Genomic DNA, 22,009 nt, shown 5'->3' with positions numbered 1-22,009 from the left:
ATTTCATTCTATTACCAGTTCAAATTTTGTAAACAGTAAATTTTTGAAATACAGTAAACTCCAGATAACTCGACACTCAAAGGGAAAACGGTGTGACAAGTTACTCATCTGTATCAATAAATGCACTTCCAGTCTATAGAAACAACAATGCCTATGTTGCAGCCTTAAAATGACAGCAGTCTCATTTCTTTTTTTTGTTTTGTTTTCTCCATTGCAACTTTCTTTGATGCAGTTGGAGGTTACAATTTTTTTTTTTTTTTTTTTTAAACAATTCAAAAGGGAGTCATTTCCCAACAATCTCACTGGGTAAGAGTCCTTACATTCAACGTAATAACATAATGCAATGCTTGTCTGAAGTAAACTCTGCCCGCAATTGAGATCATGACCCCATCAAATATGCCATGTGTTGTTTTTTCTGTGTTCTGTTCCACCTTTCAACTTTGAGGTGTTTTTAACGTAATAAAAAAAAAAAATTCAAGGGCTCTACATGTCTGCTGTATATTTATCACAAAAAATATATATATATTTAGGTATTTTAAACACCTCTTCAAAGCATTATACATGTGCCATACCCTTCATATTTCTTATTGCATAACCAGTCTGTTTTGAATCCGTCCAAGTAATCAGTTACGTATGAGCACTTATTAAGCACTTCTTCGTCGTGTCTCCAGTCCAACCTTCTATATGGTCTTCTCCCAGTATTCTGCGCAGGCAACTGCTTCTGGTGTTGGTATTGCTATATCTTGTGGATTGCATTTGGAGCTGTAGGGCTGCTCATTAAGCACTAAGGAAGGGGAACGTTGTTATCATCGGTATGTACATTTCACAGCAAGACATACAACAAATGTAACATGTACACACGTGCAGCTTTTCTACATACTACTTTTGTATATAACAATAAAATAAAACACTGAAGAATTAAATCATGAATCGTTAAATGATTGAGAATACAATTACATTTTTTTATACAATTAACACTGCTGTTTTCTCAAGTCGATGGTAAAATGTCTTAACTCTTAATATCCAGGAAAATAACTAGCAAACCTCTGATTTATATGAAGCGCTTCACTTGCCACACATACTTTTACAGCTTGTTTTCCGTGTACATAAGTTAACAGTACCTATCTATTTCAAGCGAACACAGGACTCGTGTAAGGTGGATCCAGCATGTGGCCAACCCAAAGGTGGAAGCCTAAACTGAAGGCAAATATGGTGCAATTTGATTTGCTGGCTGCTCTGAAAAAGCAAGCTAAATGTAATGTTGACTTTCATTAGCTGGCTGTGATGTAATGTTTTGTTGTTGACCACTGAGGTGTAAGACCATGGAAAGAGCATGTTTATCAAATTATTGTATGTTTGAAAACAATGGAGAGACAGAGACAACAGGCTGAAAGGGAATGAAAAAAACATTAACTGATAAGCAAAATCCTGAATATCTTTTTCATTCCAGAACGTAATTAATTTAATTTTCTTTCGTTTTTTTGTTTCTGTTTGATTCATTTTTTTCCGTTTTCTGGTTCAGGTTCTGTCTCGAATCCCTGGTTATCGGTGTCCCACTCCCCTTTTCTTTTTTTTTATTGTGATTTAGGATGCTGGGCCAGAATGTTGTTGCTTTAATAACATTCTCTACGGACCTTGATCCGACGCATGTACTTTGTATATCATGGATATGCAAAACCAAGACAATTTGGAGGGGGCTTGGTTACACTCCAAACAACGATTCCAAATCGAATTCGGCAGTGCTTACAATTAGCATAGCTGTGGAATGTAATTGATTATTATTTATATCCCTACATTTCACAAATGAGGTCATAAACTATCATAATTCTGTATTTATTTTCGTGCAGGTAAACAATTGGAGTTGAGGTTTATAAAAAGGGGAGGTTTCGAAGGCAGTTGAGGCAGTTTTTGTGGCTGTTCTGTATCAACTGCCAGCCTTACATGCACACTCAATTCAACCAGTTTGATCTTGAATGGCACCCTTTTTATGTAAACCTTGGTTGCTGTGAGTGAAATATAACACACATCTGGCTTCACAGCCCCCGACTCTGAGTCTCAGACTACGTAATGTTACCTTAGGTAAAGTAGTTCAAGATTAGTGCTAATCAGAGTCTGTGAGCCCATCTTCATCTATATTGTTGTCCTTGAGATAATCTGCATATTACAAATTGAAGTACATTTTGTTACATTTTAGAGGTTATTGGAGATTAATTGGCATGCATTCAATTGAACAAAAAACAAACAGTATTGTATATGCTCATAATCTTATTTTCATAGCATTAAGCTCACCAGTAGAGAATGCAATAAATCCCTTTATACACAGCAATGTAGAAAAGCTTAACATTAACTACATCTGGAGGTCAGTGCTGGGCCTCAAATCATTACAAACTGTTATATGAACTAAAGTATACATTGCTATTCAGCATGTTCTATAACAGATAGGTAACATGTAATATGGATGTTTTTAATGAAGGTTAATGTAAAAGGTTGTAACAAAGTATTTTTTACATTACTATAGCATATTGAGATTTAGTCCAGTTACATTATTGTGATTGTTTTAATATTTTGTGTTATTTTTATTTAGACTAGGACAAAATGTATTGGCTGTATTGTATTTTTATTTACTACAAATAAAAAGGTGTTGAACTGAACTTCATTTTTGGATGATTTTAATTAACTAAAAAAAAATTAATAATTTTAACAAGATAGTGTTTTTCAGCTGCCAGTCTAATTAAATGTCTGGTGTAAAATATACTGTACCCTGGCCAAATTTCCTTTAAAAAAAAAAAAAAATAATAATAATAAAAAAAAAAAAGTGGAATATAGTTGAATGTGACATTTATTTCCGATGTTAATACGTTACATATGAAATCTTTTGACTGGAAAGCTTGCTTCTAAAGGGTCTTTGTCCCAGCGCTATTCATAGAGGTTGCTTTGTTATTCAGTATGATTCTGTTACTAGTTAAAACTGTCCCTGAAAACCCAAAGCCTTTCATTTCAAATGGTGCTGATTGCAAAACATACTCTAAGCTTTTATGGTACCAGAAAGCTTCACTGCAAAGTTATTAAGACTATTTAACGACAGAAAATGAATAGACCGCTCTGGCCAAAAGTTTTGCATCACCCTGTTGAATTAACAAATTTAGTTTAAAAAGTCGAATGAAACCTGCTGAATAATGTCACATTAACATATTGAATTACACATCGCTTTGTAGTTTTCTGTATACTTAATGAAAATCTGACAAATTGAAAAATGACATTTTGAAATCTAACATGAAATACTGTACTACTGTTATGGCTTCTGACTTTTGCAATATCATTTTGTAGTTTCTTTTATTATATGATGTTAAATGAAACATCTGTTTGTTTTTATTTATATATTTATTTTAAATTGTCAATCCTAAAATTGTAGGTGATGCAAAACTTTGGGCAATAGCTATACTATATCCTTTACCCAATTGTCCACATGATCTCAGGCTTTGAAGTTAAGTTTTCCCCTGCCCTAAAATTCTGCAGATACTTCCTTGTGATGCATTGTGCATTCAGACAGGCCACAGGAACTGGTAGTGTCATGCTGGGAACCAGTAGTTTACTGGTTTTGAGTGTTTTTAGATGTCTGTCAATTAAATGCAGCTATACCTGCATAACAAAACCAAAGAACTTGTGTTTATTACTGATTGTGTCATAGTCTCATAGTCTGTCTATTAGAGACAATTCCTTTCTGGGAACAAACGGCTTTGTCTTTTCCTATTAAGGTCTACTATGCAGTGCTGTGCAGTTGTTATCTAACCAGTCACATGAACTCTCAAGCTTGTTAGAGCAGCAATTGTGATCCTCTTCTCTAATTTGTTATGAAACGTCCCTTTTCCCTCTGTGAGGATTGACTTCTGGGTTATAATTAGAGCCCTGTGTTTTTTGCAAATACCAAATGCAATATAAAATGAAAAATTATTAAAGCAAACAATTACGTTTTTACAAAAACATTCTGTCAATTGTAGCTGCCGTTACCATAGACGTGGTCTCAAGGGAAACGGAAGCTCTGTCCACCACCTGCGCAAATGTATAATTTGGAGCAAGCCGTTCATGCATGTGATGTATGCAGCCGAAGGTGACAAAATAATGATATGCAAAGTCGAAAGATACTACTATTAAGCATTAGCTGTTTTGGTGAAAATCTGGCTTGTTTGCTTATATTTTGTGTTAGTATGCTAATTCTTTGTTTTATTTCAATTGGTGCTAACTTTGCACTGTAGCAAATGCTGTTTTGGTTTTGAATGAATGAATCTGCTTTGCTTAGTGTTTAAATACTGAGAAACTCCAAGCTTGTTGTATACGATATACATTCCTGTATGTACAATTATTAAGAAGGCCCCAGAATAGTAGGGCAGTATAAATATATATATATTATCTTGTATTTTTATAGCAGGCATGGGCAGTATTTACTGTAAATAGGCAGCTCTTTAAAAAATGGGGGGACTGTACATTAATGGCAATGAGAAATTATGATAAATGATTTTTCTGTGCAAGGTCTGTTTTTGTCAATGTAAAAAAAAAAAGAAAAACACAGATAATGTTTAATAAATATGTATAGCTAAAACATGATATATTCTTTGTTTTATTGATATACATTTGTTATTTTAGTAATGTATCTGTAAAAACAAAATTAAATTAAATTGAAAAATAATTTTTAAAAAATCAATTTCACGTGCTGTGGTTATAATGCTAGACCAGTAGAATTGAACTAATATAATTCCAAATATGTATTTCTACAAGCATTGCAGTATCTAGCATCGAATAAGTTTTTCCTATTCGGTGATCCAGAGTTTTGTTTTGTTTTATTTATTTTATTTATTTGTTTTCCCCTGGATCTCATTTTGGAAACTATCCCATATTCCTTCAAATCCAACGACAGAATACCCAGGGGCAAATCGCATTGTTCAAAATTACTTGGTGTAAGCTAAGCAGATTTGGAGTTTAAGCTAAGGAAATTATCCAAATACAGTTGTTTAATTTTGGTTTAAACATAACTTTTTTTTTTATTCATAATTTTCCTTGTATAACTACAGTTCTTCATGAATGTTCATATTGTGCTGTGGTTATTTTCACTCACGAGGTTAGATAGTAGTAAACAGCCCACTCGACCTCTCTGGGTCAGGTATCCTCATTTGTGGAGGGTGGCAAAGTATTGTACACCAAACTTCATACAGGGTTAACAATATATTTTCTCAAGGATTATTAAATCAGAGCGACCATGCTAGCCAACCCCCCTACCCCTCATCATTACACACACACACACAAAGCCAGGGAGTGGAATATATTGCCCTATATAAAATGGCTGTTGCTGCCCATTCATATTTAATGTGGCTGTGGTCTATGTGCTTTCTCTGCCCTTCAGGAGTGCGAGCGCTTGGAGGCTGAGAGAGGCCAGCTCCGGGAAGACATTAAAGAGTATAAGATCCGAGAGCTGAGACAACTCCAGGACAACACAGAGCTGGAGGAGGAGAACATCTCTCTACAGAAGCAGGTTTCAGTGCTGAAAGAGAACCAGGTACACCATTCAAAACTGAAACGGGACCCTCTTCTAGCTTGCATTCCAACTGCATGCATTTTAAAAGTAACTTGAAATCTGGAACTTTTTAGCTGAGAACAATTAAGCACATTATTAGTCAAATTATGACTTTAGTTTAGTAATTGAGAGCTCAGTTGGAATGAGAACCAGAAGACACTGGTCTGAGGTACCAGATTTGGGAAGCCCAGCTATACTGTGTAAATGTGTTCCATGTGTCTGTGGAACAGTGTGACAGGGTGCTCCTGGTCATGTGTGTGGGTACCTGCTGATATGCATGACAGAGAGACATGGTAGTTGGAGTTGAAACGCCGCTCAGGCGCGCAGGATTTATTAACACAAAAGAACAAACAGGTCATGAGACGCTACCAATGATGGTAGCGCACAGAGGACACATATAGCAGGTTGTACAAAAGGCAAAATAAACAGTACAAAAACTACAAATAAAAGGTGCCACACAGGGCAAGCGCTAGCCTTGTTAAACGAGACGTCCTGCTCTAGCAACCTGCTACACTGCGTAACCCTCTCTATACATTACTTGGGATCACTATCTCCTAAATTAACCTACTTATAAGCCTGTATTCATATGACGACTCCCGCTGCTTCATACGGCCTTGGCTGGGCATTGCCTTCACAAGCACCACTTGCTGTTTCAGGGTTGCGTAGCTGTAGTTCCTGCAGAGCGGTTGCTCTCCTGAGTATACGCAGCTCCCCTCTGTAGCATGGCGCTGCAGTCGCCCAGAGCAATCCCAATTGGGTATTATTATGCTGACAGACACTCAGTGGAGGACCAGTATAGCCAATCACTCGCTGCCCTTCCCCCTCAACCAAGCCTAGCAGGCAGCAAGTCTCAATCGAGCACCCATCTGTAAAGAATAATCATACACAACTCCAAAAGCATACGAAACAAACCTGTTTCCCCATATTAATTACCAAAACTAATTTCCCGATGTGCAGGGCAATTGCCCTGCCACAGTTGTATTAAAAAAAAAATATATATAATAATAACAATAATACTTATCTGCACATTTTACTTACTTGCATACTGGTAATATACAACATCCTGCGTCATGATGCCAGCATGGGTCTGTATGATGCCAGCATGGGTTTGTAAATAACCACCATTATCTGCGGTGAATATCTATTCCATGATGCGTGCCATATATGCATTGTTCCAGCTACAACTTGCAGTAGAAGGAAGTTTTAAACCCTGTTTTAGGAATATTTATTCTGGGTACATGACATAAAGGTGCAGATAGGATAAAGATTATATCTGTTGACATGAATCATATATAACATGTTCGACTTTCTGTCGGTTCACATAAATATTTAGACATAAATGCATACCCATATAAACACCTAGAAGTAAACATTTGCTGACTCATTGTCCAAATTACATTAAACACAACAAAGGTTGCAACTCGGAACATGCCAAATTTAAGAGGAGGCCATTCGGTCCATTTAAACTTGTCCAGCTCCTAGTAACTGATCTCAAAACTGTGTGAAGTTGGTTCTTCAAGGGTCCAAGGGATTCTGCCTCAACAACATGGCTAGGTAACCTATTATTTACCCTCCCCACTGTGTGAAGTGTCTCCTACCCTAGCCTATGTCTGTCTCCACTTAGTTTCCATCTGTGTCCTCTGGTCCTAGTTTCTGTGCTGCACTTAAAGTATTGTTTTGCGTTAACAGTGCAACAGTCCCCTCTTCTTTGTTCCAGGCTAATCAGAATGTGAACATAAAAATGTACGTTTTATATAATTTAAGAAAAAACAGAACTTTCCCTGAGGCATTGACTGTACCCTGTTTATATCAAAGGAGCTCCTAATTTCAATGATCAAATAAAAAGTATAAAATTACTGTAAACATTGTGTTCCCTTGCCTAAGGTTATATTATTTGATTAGAGATTCCCTTTGAGATGGTTCCTCTTGTATTCATGTATCTGTAGTGTAATGGATGACCAAACAGTAAGTTTCCAACAAGTGGTCTTTGTTGAATACATTTCTGCAGAAATGGAAAACAGTACGCCATAGAAAAAAAATCTCAGTGGTAGCATGTAAAAGACACAAGACAACTAGGGGGTTGAGTGCTAAATAATAAACCTTTGTTTTGGGCCGCTTGTGTTTTCCTTACCCTGAAAATGAACCGATTTGTGTGACAAGTGGAAATGGAGGATTTATTTCAAGTAAAACAAAACTTTAAGCTAAAAGGGGCAATAAGACTTGGGTGCTGCAAGTCATATTCAAAACTAATAGTAACGACTGATGCAAGGTTTCTCATAACAACTCCACTGCAGTTGCATCCATGTGCTTACCTTTGTATTAATCAACAAATGACAGTTTGAGCAGTATTTTCATCAATTTATTTATCAAAGCAGAACTTTAGTTTTGACACGTCATTTTAAGCCACATTGGTAAACCCAGCCTTTTCTGATAAGCCTATTTACAGCACAAAGTGCTAAGTGTTCACAAACACTGGTGACTGGGGAGGTGGTTCTTTATGTATATTTCTTGAAACGTGGTATGGGGATATGGTCGTAAATCAGCTACATTTAAACATTGACGCTTTTTTTATGAATATTAATGTGTCATGTATAATGTGTGTTTTATAAATTGTCATTCATTTTTACTGATATTCATTTTTTTTTTTTTATTTAATGTATGCAATTCTAGAATAATCATTCTTGGTGTGCTAGCAGGTACTAACCCTGTTGGGCCGAACAGCCTGAACGTTTCCTCAACATTTTGAATTACTGTTATGGAAATGAATACAAACACCCCCATACATGATAAAAAATAAAATGTTATTAATCAGAATGTAAGTATAATCCACTACGAATGCAGGTTAACAGTAAATGCTATGATAAAGTGTAATATCTGGCCTCTTGCAGATTATTTTGGCAATCGTAGACCCTCGGGTAGGTCTGCTGCCAGCCTTAAAGAGAGTCTAGAGGGAGGTTGATACTCGTCAATCATGTGTTTTGTGCCTGCTCCCATACTTAACCACCAGCTCTTCCCTCCCGCGTAGGTGGAGTTCGAGGCGGTGAAGCACGAGCTGAAGCGGCATTCCGAGGAGCTGGAGTTGCTGAACGCTCAGCTGGAGGAGGAGGCGCGCCTCCGGGAGATCTCGGAGAAACAGCTGGAGGAGGCTCTGGAGGCTCTGAAGCAGGAGCGGGAGCAGAAGAACAGCCTGCGCAAGGAGCTCGCCTCCTACAGCCTCAACCCCTTCGACTCACTTGGCAACCTGCAGCTGCACCTGGATGAGCTGGGGCTGGACCCAAACCTGCCAGTTGAGGAGGAGGAGGAGGAGGAGGGGGACAGCGGCTTCAACAACGGAGCCCCCGTCAATGGGGAGCGCCACCACCGCAACTCCACCCCCCGCAACAGCGAAGTCTTCCGCCCAGCTCCCAGCCTGGTCTCGGACTTGCTCAGTGAGCTCAACCTCTCCGAGACGCAGAGACTCAGGCAGCAGCTGCTCCAGGTAACCAACGCACGCCTAGTGGCAAACAGAGGTTTACTGAACATACAAGTTACCAAGCTTTGAAAGATAACCCCCTTAATTAGCAGTGTGATAAAACAAACAGTTTGGAAATAAAAGCATGTTTATTTTTTACTGAAAAAAATTAGCTAGTTTATACCTCTTGCTTTCTTTTTTTAAAAGTTCGTTCAGTAGTTTAAGTTTATAAGTTCAAACTTACTGTTGTTTTGTTTCGCGAGTTTCAGTAGCGTTTAATATATATATATATATATATATATATATATATATATATATATATATATATATATATATACATATTATTATATATATAGAACTAGAATCATTTCTCTTCTTTGTTTGAAGACTTTTAGTAAAGAGAAGAACAAACCCAAACTTGTTTGAAGGTTAATCCTCAAATGATCTGAAATAATTAAAACTGGCATTATAATAATCATTTTATGCAGATCATGAACCAATCACAATTGTCTGTGTCGCTCCCTCTCTTTCCTCAAACACAGTTTACTCTTCCCTCTGCGATCTTCTTTCTCGTGGCTACACTTTTGTTTAGTTTTAAAAGATGTTTATACAGAGCATCCCTTTTGCTCACACCTGGAAATGTTTACACATGAAAAACTTCTTTTGATCAGACACTTGTTTTTAGACAGGCTTTGTTGCCTTGCTGGGGTCGTGTAACAAAGTAGTGCAACAGCTGAACTACTAAACTTAATTAAATTTACATTGTTTTGCCTTCATAATTCTAAGCTACTTTGAAATCCTTCCTTATCTGTTTTGCTTGCTTTAGATTCTTTAAGACCAAACATGTGCACAAAGCAGTATTTTTGAAAGACAGTCTTCATGGACCTTTTTATCTTAATGGCTTGCATTGATTTTCTGTTTTCTGAAATACTGATGTGATGGTGATGACCTCATGTGCTTCATTTGAAGATACAGTAATGTGGTTGCTTATTGTTTTAAAGGCTGCTGGTGAATAGTTCTGCAAAACATATTGAAAGTCATATGACAAGACTAATGATTGCAGATAACACCAGTTTAAGAACAGTTCCTCCTTTTGACGCTGTTGATTTCAGTGATTTTCTTGTTGCTAAATTAATTTAACATTAAACAGTCAATTGACTTTACTGAGTCGCTTATAGTTTCTTTCTAATAGAAAGCAACTAGTTCTGAGAGGCATTTCCAAGCAATTTTCTCCATGTGCAAAGTTCAGCAGAGTCAATTTGTCTGGTGATCAATAGAAGTGCTTGAAAATGTCACCTACAGCTTCTTGTTTGAAAGACTTTTAAATCGCAGTGCATCCAAGTTAATTAATAAATAACTGGATTTGCGTTTTATAAGAATAATGTTATGTGATAGAATGAGTTTGTATGTAAGCTATCTTTTCCTGTTGTGTGCAGATGAGAGACCACATCCTTCCTCTATACCTGCAGCACTGTGCTAAAATTACACAAAACAATCATTTAAATAAAAAAAAGCTTTATTACGATTTCAAGCCAAACTAGACTTCCACCACTGATTCATTTCTTCATTTAAAGCTGTTTATATCAATACTCCACTGCTATGGGAACATACAGTATACCGTGTACCTGTTACGGACACCAGTACAGACATCTCCTAGGACTGAATTCTTAGCAACTCTTTGATTGAACTCCATGCTCTGCAGTGACCCCAAAGGCCCATACATTGTATAGTATACACCAAATATGAAGTAAGCGCTCCTCAAATAGTAACAGATGAATAATTGATTGTCTAAAGTAGTAACCTAGTTTCTTCTGTATTGACATTTATAAATAAAAATAAAAGATTTACTGTATCCTACAGAGTTGCATTTTATCTAGCTAATTTTCACACGGTAAAAAAGTAACATCTTTCTCTTCCTTGGTGAAAATCCTTTTGCATGGCATTGTGATAACATAAAAATGTAAAAGTTCATCAGCCAGTCATGTATGGATCTAAATTAAAACTAATCATCAAAACTTGTAGTCTAAACATTTGTTATTGAAGTTTTTTTTTTCGTATTTGTAAGTGATAAAACTTGGTAGACACATTTTGTTATTGAGTATCCAAATCTGGGGTTGTAATTCTTTATATGTGCATACGTTACACTTTCATTTACATGCTGTGGATGTAGGGTGTGGTAATACTCTTTGGCAAGTGTGTGTTCCTGAGAGACCGAGAGAGCAAGAGCGATAAAAATGAATTAACTAACATGAGGATATCTGTTGGCAGATGGAGCAAGAGAAGGCAGGCCTAGCTGGCTCGGTTCAGGAACTGCAGAGGCAGCTGGAGAACACCAAGGGTGCTCTGGCAGAACAGCACTGCAAGACCCACAAACTGGCCGAACAAGTGGAGGCCCTGCAGGGCTGCAAGGCGCTCCTGCTGCAGCGTAGGGGGCACAGCAAGGAGCACTGCACTCACTCTGGGGAGAGTGGGCAGGATGAATACTACGAACTGGACGTCAACGGGGCAGAGACACTGGAATGCCGCTTCAGAGCCGCCAACGGAGAACTGACACGGCTCAGGAAGGACTTGAAAGAGGCCAGGGCCAAATACTCCGCCCTGGAGAGCAAGTGCAGGCAGGAGAAGGACCGGTGGAGGGGGGAGGCACAGGAACTGGCCGAAAAGATCCGGCAGTGCATCAAATCCAGCCGGCAGGACCAGGAACGCATCTCTGAGCTGGAAAAGGAGATCGGAGCCACCCGCAAAGTGGCCACCGATACTGAAGGCAGCCTGAGCATGGCCCAGGACGAGCTGGTAGCCTTCTCTGAGGAGCTGGCCTATCTGTACCACCACATCTGCATGTGCAACAACATGACGCCCAACCGCGTCATGCTGGATTACTACAGGGAGGGTCGTGGCAGCCGCAACCCACTCAGGAAACGCAGGTCTTTGGACCTGTATTCGAAGAGCCTGTTAAACCTGGATTCCCCCGTCGCGGAAAGTGGGAGCAGCGGCGAGGCCTCTCCAGTAGGGGGCAGCCCAAACTCTCCCACCCTGGACTTCCGGGACCCCTCCAACGTGAAGAGCTTGATAGCCGTGGTACGCAGACAGATAAAGCACCTACAGGTACATGTTTGTGTTTTATATTTATTTGTTCATAGCGTGGACCATACATTGCTTCTATAGCCCCTTCAGATACTATTTATTTTGTAATGATATGGGGTATGAGAAGTTGCCCTGCCAAGACTTGTGCAATGTATATATGCATTATTAAGCACAGATAGAAATTGTAGTGTGCTACAATTATACACTCAGTGACCAAAGGGGATATAATGTAATCGGTGTATCTACAAGGTGTTTATTAATTTGTCTGTTATGCGGTTTACACATCCAGTTTTACTATATTAATTTAGTATCAGTCCTCAAGTACAGCACATTCTTGGTCAGTTTTACATTAAACTATAATGCCTGTCTTTTTTTTAGTTCATTATTCCATAGTTTGCTGTGCATTCTTTCAGAAACTGGGGATGTTAAAGAATGATAGCTTGTCACAAGCTAGAGCCAATAAAAGTGAGGCAGTGTGGTCCAGTGGTTAAAGTCCAGGGCTTGCATCAGTAGGTCACCAGTTCAAATCCCGCCACTGACTGACTTACAATGTCCTGTTTATTGTAAGTGACTCTGCATAATGCACAGTTCACAGCCTATCTCTGTAAAGTGCGTTGTGATAGTGGTCCACTATGAAAGGTGCTATATAAAAATAAAATTATTATGCATTTATATGTTGTCAGACTTGTCAGTCTTTGTTAAAATCACACCTGTAAAGGATCATGACTTTTTTTTATGCATCCACAATTCCACACAAACATGGCCAATGTTGAATATTTTCAGCATTGTTTTTCATCTAACTGCAACTGAGAATTGCCCTTTGGGGCAGCCAATATATGACATGAGAGGAGATGAGAGGGTGGTGTTTGAAGAAAGCGTTGCAATTCATCTCTGTGCCTACAGGTGGCAGTGGAGCTCTCGAGGCAGCGAGACACTCTACCTGCCTCCTTCCCTGAGGCAGAGCGGGATGGGGAGGATCTCCTGGAGGAGGTGCTGAAACTGAAGTCTCAGCTCAGCACCAAGAGGGAGCAGATCGCCACGCTCAGGACTGTCCTCAAGGCAAACAAGCAGGTAGGCAGCCGAAATGCAGCCATTAATAATCTAGTATTGATCACCTTAGCTTTTACTGTTTGCTGCAAGCCTTGATTTAAACATTCATTCAACAATTAACTTTCCTGGTCCTGGAGCTTATTATGGAAGGAGCATATTTTCATGTATTAAACTACCATTATAATAATGTTAACATGTATGTTTTTCAGTTGGATTTGAAGGCTTTGAAGAGTTCATTTTTAATAAGATCACATTGTCAGTGAACATATTATACTGATGTTGCAATGTGAATATGCTTGTTGGATTAGAAAGCTCTGATGCATCTATCAATTTTTTTTGCTTCTAGCTTTTGAAAAACAAAGTGTGTTCTTAGTGCATTGATTTGTTGTCAATTTATTTACTCGTTTGAAATTCAATTAGGAAAACGCTTGCTGATTGTATCTCTAGTAAGCAGAGTCATCTGGGGGAGAGGTCTCTTAGAAATCACTGCCTGATCCCAAATGGATTTTAGCATTGCTACACAAACAACTTTGATTTTGCAGAAAGAAAAACATGGCATATTTTGTGCTGTAGCTCAGTATAAGCTTTTTTCCCTATGATCAAAGTATTCCAATTATTGTGTAGATTTTGCTTAAGTGTCACTCTTTCTTTAACTGCAGCACCTAAAACAAACATTTACAGCTCTGATCTTTTGGGCTTCAAGCTCTCACTAGCCCTGCACCCAGTCCTGGTTTTCAGAACTTCCCCTAATTGAGTCTATTAATTAAATGATCATGAGCCAGGAGTATGATGTTAAATTGTTTCTCCCTTTTATAGCTGAAAAAAAAAAAAACCTCTAGTTACATAAGAATTTATGAACAATGTTCATCCCATTTAAGATCGTCTGGGTCCTGATATCTTCTGGACCTCAAAACTTTGTCAGGTTGGGTTTTAAAGGATCCCAGTGATTCAGCATCAACAACATGACTAAACTCATTCCATACTCTGGCCAATCTATGTGAAGAAGTGTCTCCTTCCCTCTGTCCCAAGTCTGACCATTTTAATAACATACCTAAACAAGTGCACTGCGAGAGTTTCAATCCCTGAGATATTGGGGTAGTCGGTCTGCCCAATTTTTCTTCTCTGTAACTCCTCCGTGATATTTTCACTGGATGCTTTGTGTGTTTGTTTGTGTGTCAGACAGCGGAAGTGACCTTGTCCAAGCTGAAGAGTAAGTATGAGAGCGAGAAGACGCTGGTTTCGGAGACCATGGTGAAGCTGCGCAATGAGCTGAAGGCCCTGAAGGAGGACTCCGCCACCTTCTCCTCTATGAGGTCCATGTTTGCCAGCAGGTCAGTTACACTGTGGTTTAGAATAGGCGTTTGAAATTCCTGGAGGACTAGCTTTCATTCCACCCGAGCTCTCAATTTCATAATTAGTCTAATTTTATTATTAACACCTCTCTGCAGGCCTCAGTGTTTCATCGGTAGTGTACCTTGAATCAAGTGCATATTTTAAATCAACTGTAAAAGACCATGAAAAATATTAAAAATATCCAATTGAACAAATAATTAGATCAGTGATGTTAATTGAGAGCTTAAGTTCAAATGAAAGCCAGAAGACTCTGCAGTCCTCGAGGACCGGAGTTTGACACCCCTGGTTTAGAAAGTACAACAACTCCCCAGAACTCGCATCTGCTTGATTCTCTTTAGTGCCTTTTACATTTTGTGTGGATTCTTGATACATCTTTTACTAAAATGTCCCTCCAATGCTTCTCATTCTGGTACTTTTTGAAACTTACATTTTAGCTTAGCTGAGCACATTCATGCTTAACCAAGTGTGGCATGATTTAAGAGTTTACTGTTGGGAATATCCGATACAAGCTAATGAAGATACAGACACTATCAATCTACCACCTTTCCAGTTGGCGATGGGCTTCTTTGTGTTAAAAATTGTTAAGTTACATGGGGGAGGGGGGAATTGATTTCTTGTAAAGTGTTTGTATGATTAGTCTCTGAAAAATGAAAGTAAGATTGCATTCCCAGATGAGTTGATGTACTACAGAGTTAATTAAAAGGCAGTTCCTTCAATCGCCTCCAACAAACTCCTGAATTAACTAATCCTACTTTTTTTTATTAACCCTCAGATTAAATGTGTAGACCTTTTTTATATATATAAAAACAGTACATGTACAGTAAGCCATTATAAATAATAAGTTTCAGAGTTACAGACACTTCAGACTTATGAACAACCATTTGTGGTTCGTTATTAACTTTGAGGTTCTGCTGTACATTTCAGAATAGCACACCTTGCATATAAACTTCTTTTTAAAACCGTTTGCATACTGTACCTAGTTTTGTACAACCTTAATCTGGTTCCTGGCTGCAATCCACACTCCACTATAGAAGAAAGGGGAAAAAAAAGTGGAAAACAAAATCTTTACAGTAATTAAGTGTTCAAGAAATCTGTTGGTGTTGATTGACAAACCAAAACCAAGAGGGGTTGACTTTTTTATGGTCTTTCAGTATTGCAAGTTGCAGCAGGGTGTGGCCTGCCTTTGAACATCATTATATATAGCTCAATAATGCCTTGGCTTTTTACATGAATAATTACTGCTTGCGGCTTTTGTGAACAAGGTCCTTCCCTTAACAGCTTTTGAATACATTCCATATGCTGCACTTCTGGTATGCTAGACCTATTTAAGATGGTTGCCTTTAAACTACCATTGGTGTTTCCATTGTAGATTAAAATTGGTTCAAAGTGTTGTGGAAAATAAATGACTTGCTGTTTGGCTGTAGATTAATCTTTGCATGTGATGTGGTGGTACAGTTGCATGGTACACTGTTTGGGAAAAGGTTCAAAGAAAAAAAGTGTAATGAAACTGGATATTCTTTAGCAGGAGATCTATCAAGATCTGTGTCATTTTTTTTTTAAGTGAGAATGGTTTTCCCATTGATTTGGTTTTAAATGGTTTTTCTGAAAGAGTAAAGGCTAATAATATAAAGCTAGCAAGACATAACAGGTTTAGTTAAATTAATTGGTTTGAGTTCCATTAATCAAGCCCTGTCTAACAACATACCTATGCTTTTAAACTTCATTGTTTTTAAAGTTTTTTTTAGTGTAACTAGATTTCTATCCATTTACATTTCTTACCGTATCTTCCCCTCTCTCTCTCTCTCTCTCTCTCTCTCTCTCTCTCTCTCTCCTGTTGTCTTACTGTCTCTGTGTGTCTTTTTCGAAAAACTGGCCACTTTGTTAAATTGTCCAAGCAGGGTGGTGCAGGCTTTAGATTAGCTCCAAAAAGCCTTAATCGGGTCTGTCGTTATTAAAAAATATATACATTTGTAGTCAAAAGTTTACATACCCCAATGGAAACATTATATTTTCTAGAAATTAATCAAACAAATAATTATAGGAAAAGTCTTATCTTATCATCTTTTGTGGATGAGGAAAAAGTTACAAGAAATAAACCTTGATTTTATTCTTTAACCATTCTGAAGTAGATTTTGATGTATGCTTTGGATCGTTTTTGTGTTGGAATGTCCAGTTGCACTTTAAACCAAGTTTTGTAGCGAAGGGTTTCCGCAGAGATGGAGTCTGGAGACCCGGTCTCGGTCTCCAGGCCACATTTTAAGGTCTGGGTCTCGGTCTCGGCCTCGGCACGTCGGGTTTTGTTCTTGATAGCAGGCAGCACGCACATTGGTCTCATTCATAAACATTCTCAAGATTATTTTCATTTCTTTTTTAACCTTCAAAATGCACTCACTTTTATACATTGACAGCTATTAAATATAAAATAATGTAGCCATTATACTCGAATCTAGAGCAGCATTCAAAATTACTAAATTTAACACATCGGATTTCATGCTGCTGTAGCGTCTCTCAGCCTCTCCCATGAAGCAAACTTTACTCCTGCCATCAAATCAATTTGCTGCAATATATTACTTACTTTGTCAAGTCTTGATCAGGACCCTCCCGTTTTCCAGACCAATCTCCCGTCTGGGACCCGTTTAATCTAGGAATTTCCTGGTTTGTATATTAGGCTACGTATTATTTTTCTCTTATTTAAAACATATAACAACCAAAAACGCACCTTGATTTATTGGCACTCTTAGATTTTATAATTCTGGAATTATGTATCACTGTTTTTGTCGAGCCAAAAATAAAATATGTCCGTGCCCCTGCATTTTGTGCTTTGCTACGTTTTTTGCTACCGACCGTGTTTGAAACTGCAGGGTGCTTTGAGATGCTTTGCATTAGACGCCATATAAAGTAAAAGTTATTATTATTATTAATAATAATAATAATAATAATATCGCCTCCATGCCCACTGCAATAACGTATGTTAAAGGTATATTTTAAATGACTAAGCTGCCTGCTATTGCGTTCACAGAATAATGTACTTGATCATATGTCCGTGTGATTTTGTGTTTGTGTGTGTCTGTGTAATATATAAAAAACGAATGTTGCAGTTTCCATCGTCATGCTTTTTTTTCATACGCATACGTTTTTTAGCACATTTTTATTTTTTTGGATAGAAGCATAGCTACTGACAGTTTCCATAACAAATTCAGACCTTGCAAGTTTCTCTTTTCTATGAGCTGAAATGGCATCGAAGCAGCCGCCGCCGTCATTCAGTTTGCCTACATCAATTTTATAATTGATGAACATAATAATAAATGGACGGCAAAGTGCAGACATTGTAACACAAAGGCGACAGAAGTGCGGGGAACTTCTTTTTCAAGATAAGCCAATTTTTTTACATGTGTATAGCTGTTCTATTTAGCGAAACCGTTTATAGTTATATAACACACAGACCTTGGTTGTAACAATAACGTTTATTCATAAAACCACCAGCCTATCACTAAATCAAAGATCAAGATACACAAGATTTAAAAAAACGTGTAAAAATGTACTATTACAAAAGGATCAAAGGTATGTGGAGCTCTGGAGATTCGCCAACTTTTTTTTGTTTTTCTTTTTCGTTTCAACAGGTCTCCTGGACTCCATAACTACATCTCAATGGCAGCTTATAGTTAATTCTATATCATGCTTATTGCTTATAATAATAATAATCGGAAGATTTGCTGAGTTCATTTTATTTCTTTCTAGAAGTTTGATGTGAAATATTAATTTTGCAAGCACATATGCATATATGTGCAATACAAAATGATAAAAAGTGAGGCCTATGAGTCATTGAGTATTACTTAAGTTTCTGTGTAGATTGCAAGTAGCTGAAAACCAACCATTTACATCATATATATATATATATATATATATATATATATATATATATATATATATATATATATATATATATATATATATATATATATATAGTGTGTGTATGTATGCAGTATGTTTGGAACATAATTAAGTTTGTAGCCAACCATCTTAATTGTGAAGGTCATTAATGTTAACGCCCCAATGGTTTTACAGACATGAGAATGATCAGTAAATACAGGACCACATTTGTTAAGATAATTCCATCTTCATTTTTTGTTTTCTAGGCATTTAAAGCGAAAACATCCTTCTTATTCATACAGAGTATGGGAAGTTCCCGAAGCTCAGCGCAGCTTCCCCTTCTAGCTCACAGCCACCTGTTGCAGTAAATGTTTTTATACACCTTTTCAGGATGTGTACTCCTAAGTGAATTGATTGGAACTGGAAAAAGTCAATAGAACAAATTTCAGTTGTTACTTTTGTTGTGTTTATTATTTAGTTTATAAGGTTGGTCACAACAAAAATATATTGTTCTTGGTCTCGGTCTCAGTCTTGGTCTCAGTATGTTTGGTCTTGACTACATCACTGGGTTTCAGATGATTGGCCAGTATCTTTTGGTATGCTATGGAATCCATTTTACCATGTATTAGAACTAAATTTCCTGTGCCATTAGAGGAAAAACAGCCCCATAGAAGGATATTACCACCTCCATGCTTGACTTGTAGGTATGGTGTTCTTTTCTTTGTACACCTCACCAGACTTTCTCCAAGCGTAATGACTATCAGCGTGACCAAATAGCTAGATTTTTATTTTTTGTTTCATCACTTTGACCAGAACTCATATCCGTCATTTAAATGCTGTTTTGCAAACTAAGCGATTGTCCTTGTAACGTTTTCCAAGGAGTGGCTTTTTCCTTGGCCTGCGACCATTGACACCTTTACCATTCAATACTCAACCTGTGGTTCAAATGGAAACCCCAGTCCCACTTGCACCCAATTCACTTTGAATGTCTTTGGCAGTCAATCTGAGATTTTGTTATTAACCTTCCTCACAATTCTTCTACTTGTTTTTGGTGAAAGAACCTTCTTTATTCCAGACCGAGGGAGCACTGTGACAGCACCACGAGTCTTGTACTTCTTGAGAATAGAAACAATAGTTGAAATTGGGATACTGAAATGCTTGTAAATATTCTTCTATCCTTCTCCAGCTTTGTGACAATAAATCATTTTCTGCCTAAGGTCTTCAGATGGCTCTTTCCTTTTTTCCCATATTGACTTATTGGTAATGACAGCAATCATTCTGTGCCTAGCCCATTTATACTCTCAAAGAATGTTCACCTACAATCCAGCATTTTCTAGAATTAGGTTCTGCATTATCATATTGAAATTTCTAGTACCGTGTAGACAATACTATCATAGCATCAAAGGGTATGAATACTTCTGAATTTGCATTTTTTGCAGTTTTGCTACAGAAGATTTTTCCTGAAATTCCTTGTTTTCAAGGTATTTCTAGAAATTATAAATTTCCACTGGGATATGTAAACTTTTGACTACAACTGTGTGTGTTTGTGAGATTATATATATATATATATATATATATATATATATATATATATATATATATATATATATATATATATATATATATAAAATGAAGTTCACATGGTCGTGTTGTTGGAGCAAGTTTGTTGTACAACCAACAAACTGGTTAGAAAGTGCACTAGTTTTTCAACTACATTGTTGTCTTAGAATTATGTGAATATTCCAAATGGAAGTCTGAATAACAAGTGAAGCCCCAGAGACAAAAGGGTGCATGTGATGAGGCTGCTATTGCCAATAACATGCAATACAATCATTCCTTTAATAGGAGTGCTGGGGACAGTTGAAGGACCGAGTGAATTGAAGGCTGTTCCTGCTTTGTTTCCAAACAAGTGACCTCCCAGAAATTTCTATCTGATGTAAAGGCTGCTGCACAATCAGATGTTTTCTACTCCTCACCCCATCTCATTCCTTGACCCTTTTGATGTTTGATCCGTTTGTTCTTTGACTGCTAACATGACGAACATACCACGTGATGTCTATATACAGTAGTCATCGCCATGTACATAGTCGCTATTGCTAAGGCTACGATTTTGGCACAGTGGTTTTTGGTGCATTTCACGGACGAGTTGTGGGGGGGGAAACAAACAAGAATTCACGGAAAGGTTCCCAAATAATGTAGCTTTAGCTACATCAACATACACAAGAGCTTTTAAATAGTACACCAAAAACAATAATGTAGGCTTTTGATTGCTGACAAATTTAAATGTTACTTTGGAGTACAAAACCTAGTTTGGAGAATACTGTACAATGCCAGCTGTGTTGGCGAGATGTATCCAAAAAGAAAATAAACAGTTCAAACAAAACAACCAAAAGAATGCCGATGTAAACCAATTGGACTGATAACTACGTCCAGTTGTTGAATAAATAATTCCACCTGGGGGGTTGGGGTTTTTTCTAGCTTGCTTGGCTTCTTTAGGAAACCCTTCTCCTACCCTTGTTCGGCAGTCCAGTCCTTTGAGAGTCCCAGCAGCGGACAGGCCATTCCTTGAAGCCACTGTAGAGAACAGGGAATCGCAGAAGCAAAGAACCACAACGTTATCCAACACGGATTCCAGTTATTCCATTCTGGCTCCTTTGTAGATAAACCCAGGATGTTCTCGGGTCGGAAAACAAAACAAACAACCCACCAGACTGCCGGTACTTGCTCTCTTTTACTAGCCAGGCATTGGGCTGTTACAGGCTACAAGTGTGGGCCAATTAAGACCTAATGATAATCTAACAGTGGTGAAACCATAATCGCCTACCAACCACACCTGCAGCCTATTAGCCCATTAACTCCTTGTCATTATGGCAGGTACCTATACTGCCCACAGGTCTATCTGATTGTTACAGGCAACATCTGTGGGCTGGTACCAAGCCTGCCATGAACGCTTCCTGGTGGTGAACTTGTGAGCTGGCTCACTATATATCTATAGATATATATATATATATAGTAGATAGATATACACACACACAATTATCATGTCAAGTGATTGTTTTTATTACTGTGTTCAAAATGAAACTGTATAATTTTTCTAATCATAAAAACGAGACGTTTAAATTGGTTGTTTGCGAGTAGCCTACAGAGCACTGCTCCTTTAAACAAAAACAAACAAAAATACAGAGTTGAAAAGTCACACAGGCAGACACCGTGCCCAAGAACGGGGCATCACAAAGATCAGAAAAAAGAGTACAAAACAGATAAACCTCTCGTTTTATCTATAGTTTACAGGAAATAAAAAATATTTTCAACGGCAGTCTCAAGTATTTTATATAGCAATGTTTAATTTGAGAAAGTGAATATTTTCAGCAGATACTTGAGTACACTACATTGTATGTAAACAAGTTTCAAGAAATAAAATGCAAGTATTTAATATTTTTCGAAGACGCAAGCCCACTTTGTTTAAAAAAAAGTAACAAGCCTGTTTTTGAAGATCACAACCGAGTTTACAGTAATATAGGATTTGTATTCATTTACATGCTCACTCAGCTACAAAGTACAAACTCGTTCGTTGACCTATAGCTACACGTAAACGCTATGTGCATACACAGCCAAACAATTTACACATACTCGCA

The 22,009-nt window shown here is 37.7% G+C and overlaps 1 protein-coding gene across 2 annotated transcripts in view; it reads left to right on the top strand.

Moving 5' to 3' along the window:
- LOC121328893 (protein bicaudal D homolog 2-like) overlaps positions 1-18,748 on the top strand; it is a 33,641-nt gene extending 14,893 nt beyond the window's left edge. For both annotated transcript variants that reach the window (XM_041274033.1, XM_041274034.1), the window contains 6 exons: positions 5,396-5,548; positions 8,592-9,044; positions 11,286-12,122; positions 13,005-13,172; positions 14,331-14,482; positions 18,641-18,748. In XM_041274033.1, the coding sequence (XP_041129967.1) occupies positions 5,396-5,548; positions 8,592-9,044; positions 11,286-12,122; positions 13,005-13,172; positions 14,331-14,482; positions 18,641-18,719 (1,842 nt within the window). In that variant the 3' untranslated portion in view covers positions 18,720-18,748. The remainder of the gene's footprint in view (positions 1-5,395; positions 5,549-8,591; positions 9,045-11,285; positions 12,123-13,004; positions 13,173-14,330; positions 14,483-18,640) is intronic.
- Positions 18,749-22,009: the final 3,261 nt, after the last annotated feature.

The sequence above is a fragment of the Polyodon spathula genome, chromosome 16 (genome assembly GCF_017654505.1).
Source record: "Polyodon spathula isolate WHYD16114869_AA chromosome 16, ASM1765450v1, whole genome shotgun sequence".
Taxonomy (NCBI): domain Eukaryota; kingdom Metazoa; phylum Chordata; class Actinopteri; order Acipenseriformes; family Polyodontidae; genus Polyodon; species Polyodon spathula.
This window is presented reverse-complemented; position numbering and strand designations above follow the sequence as displayed.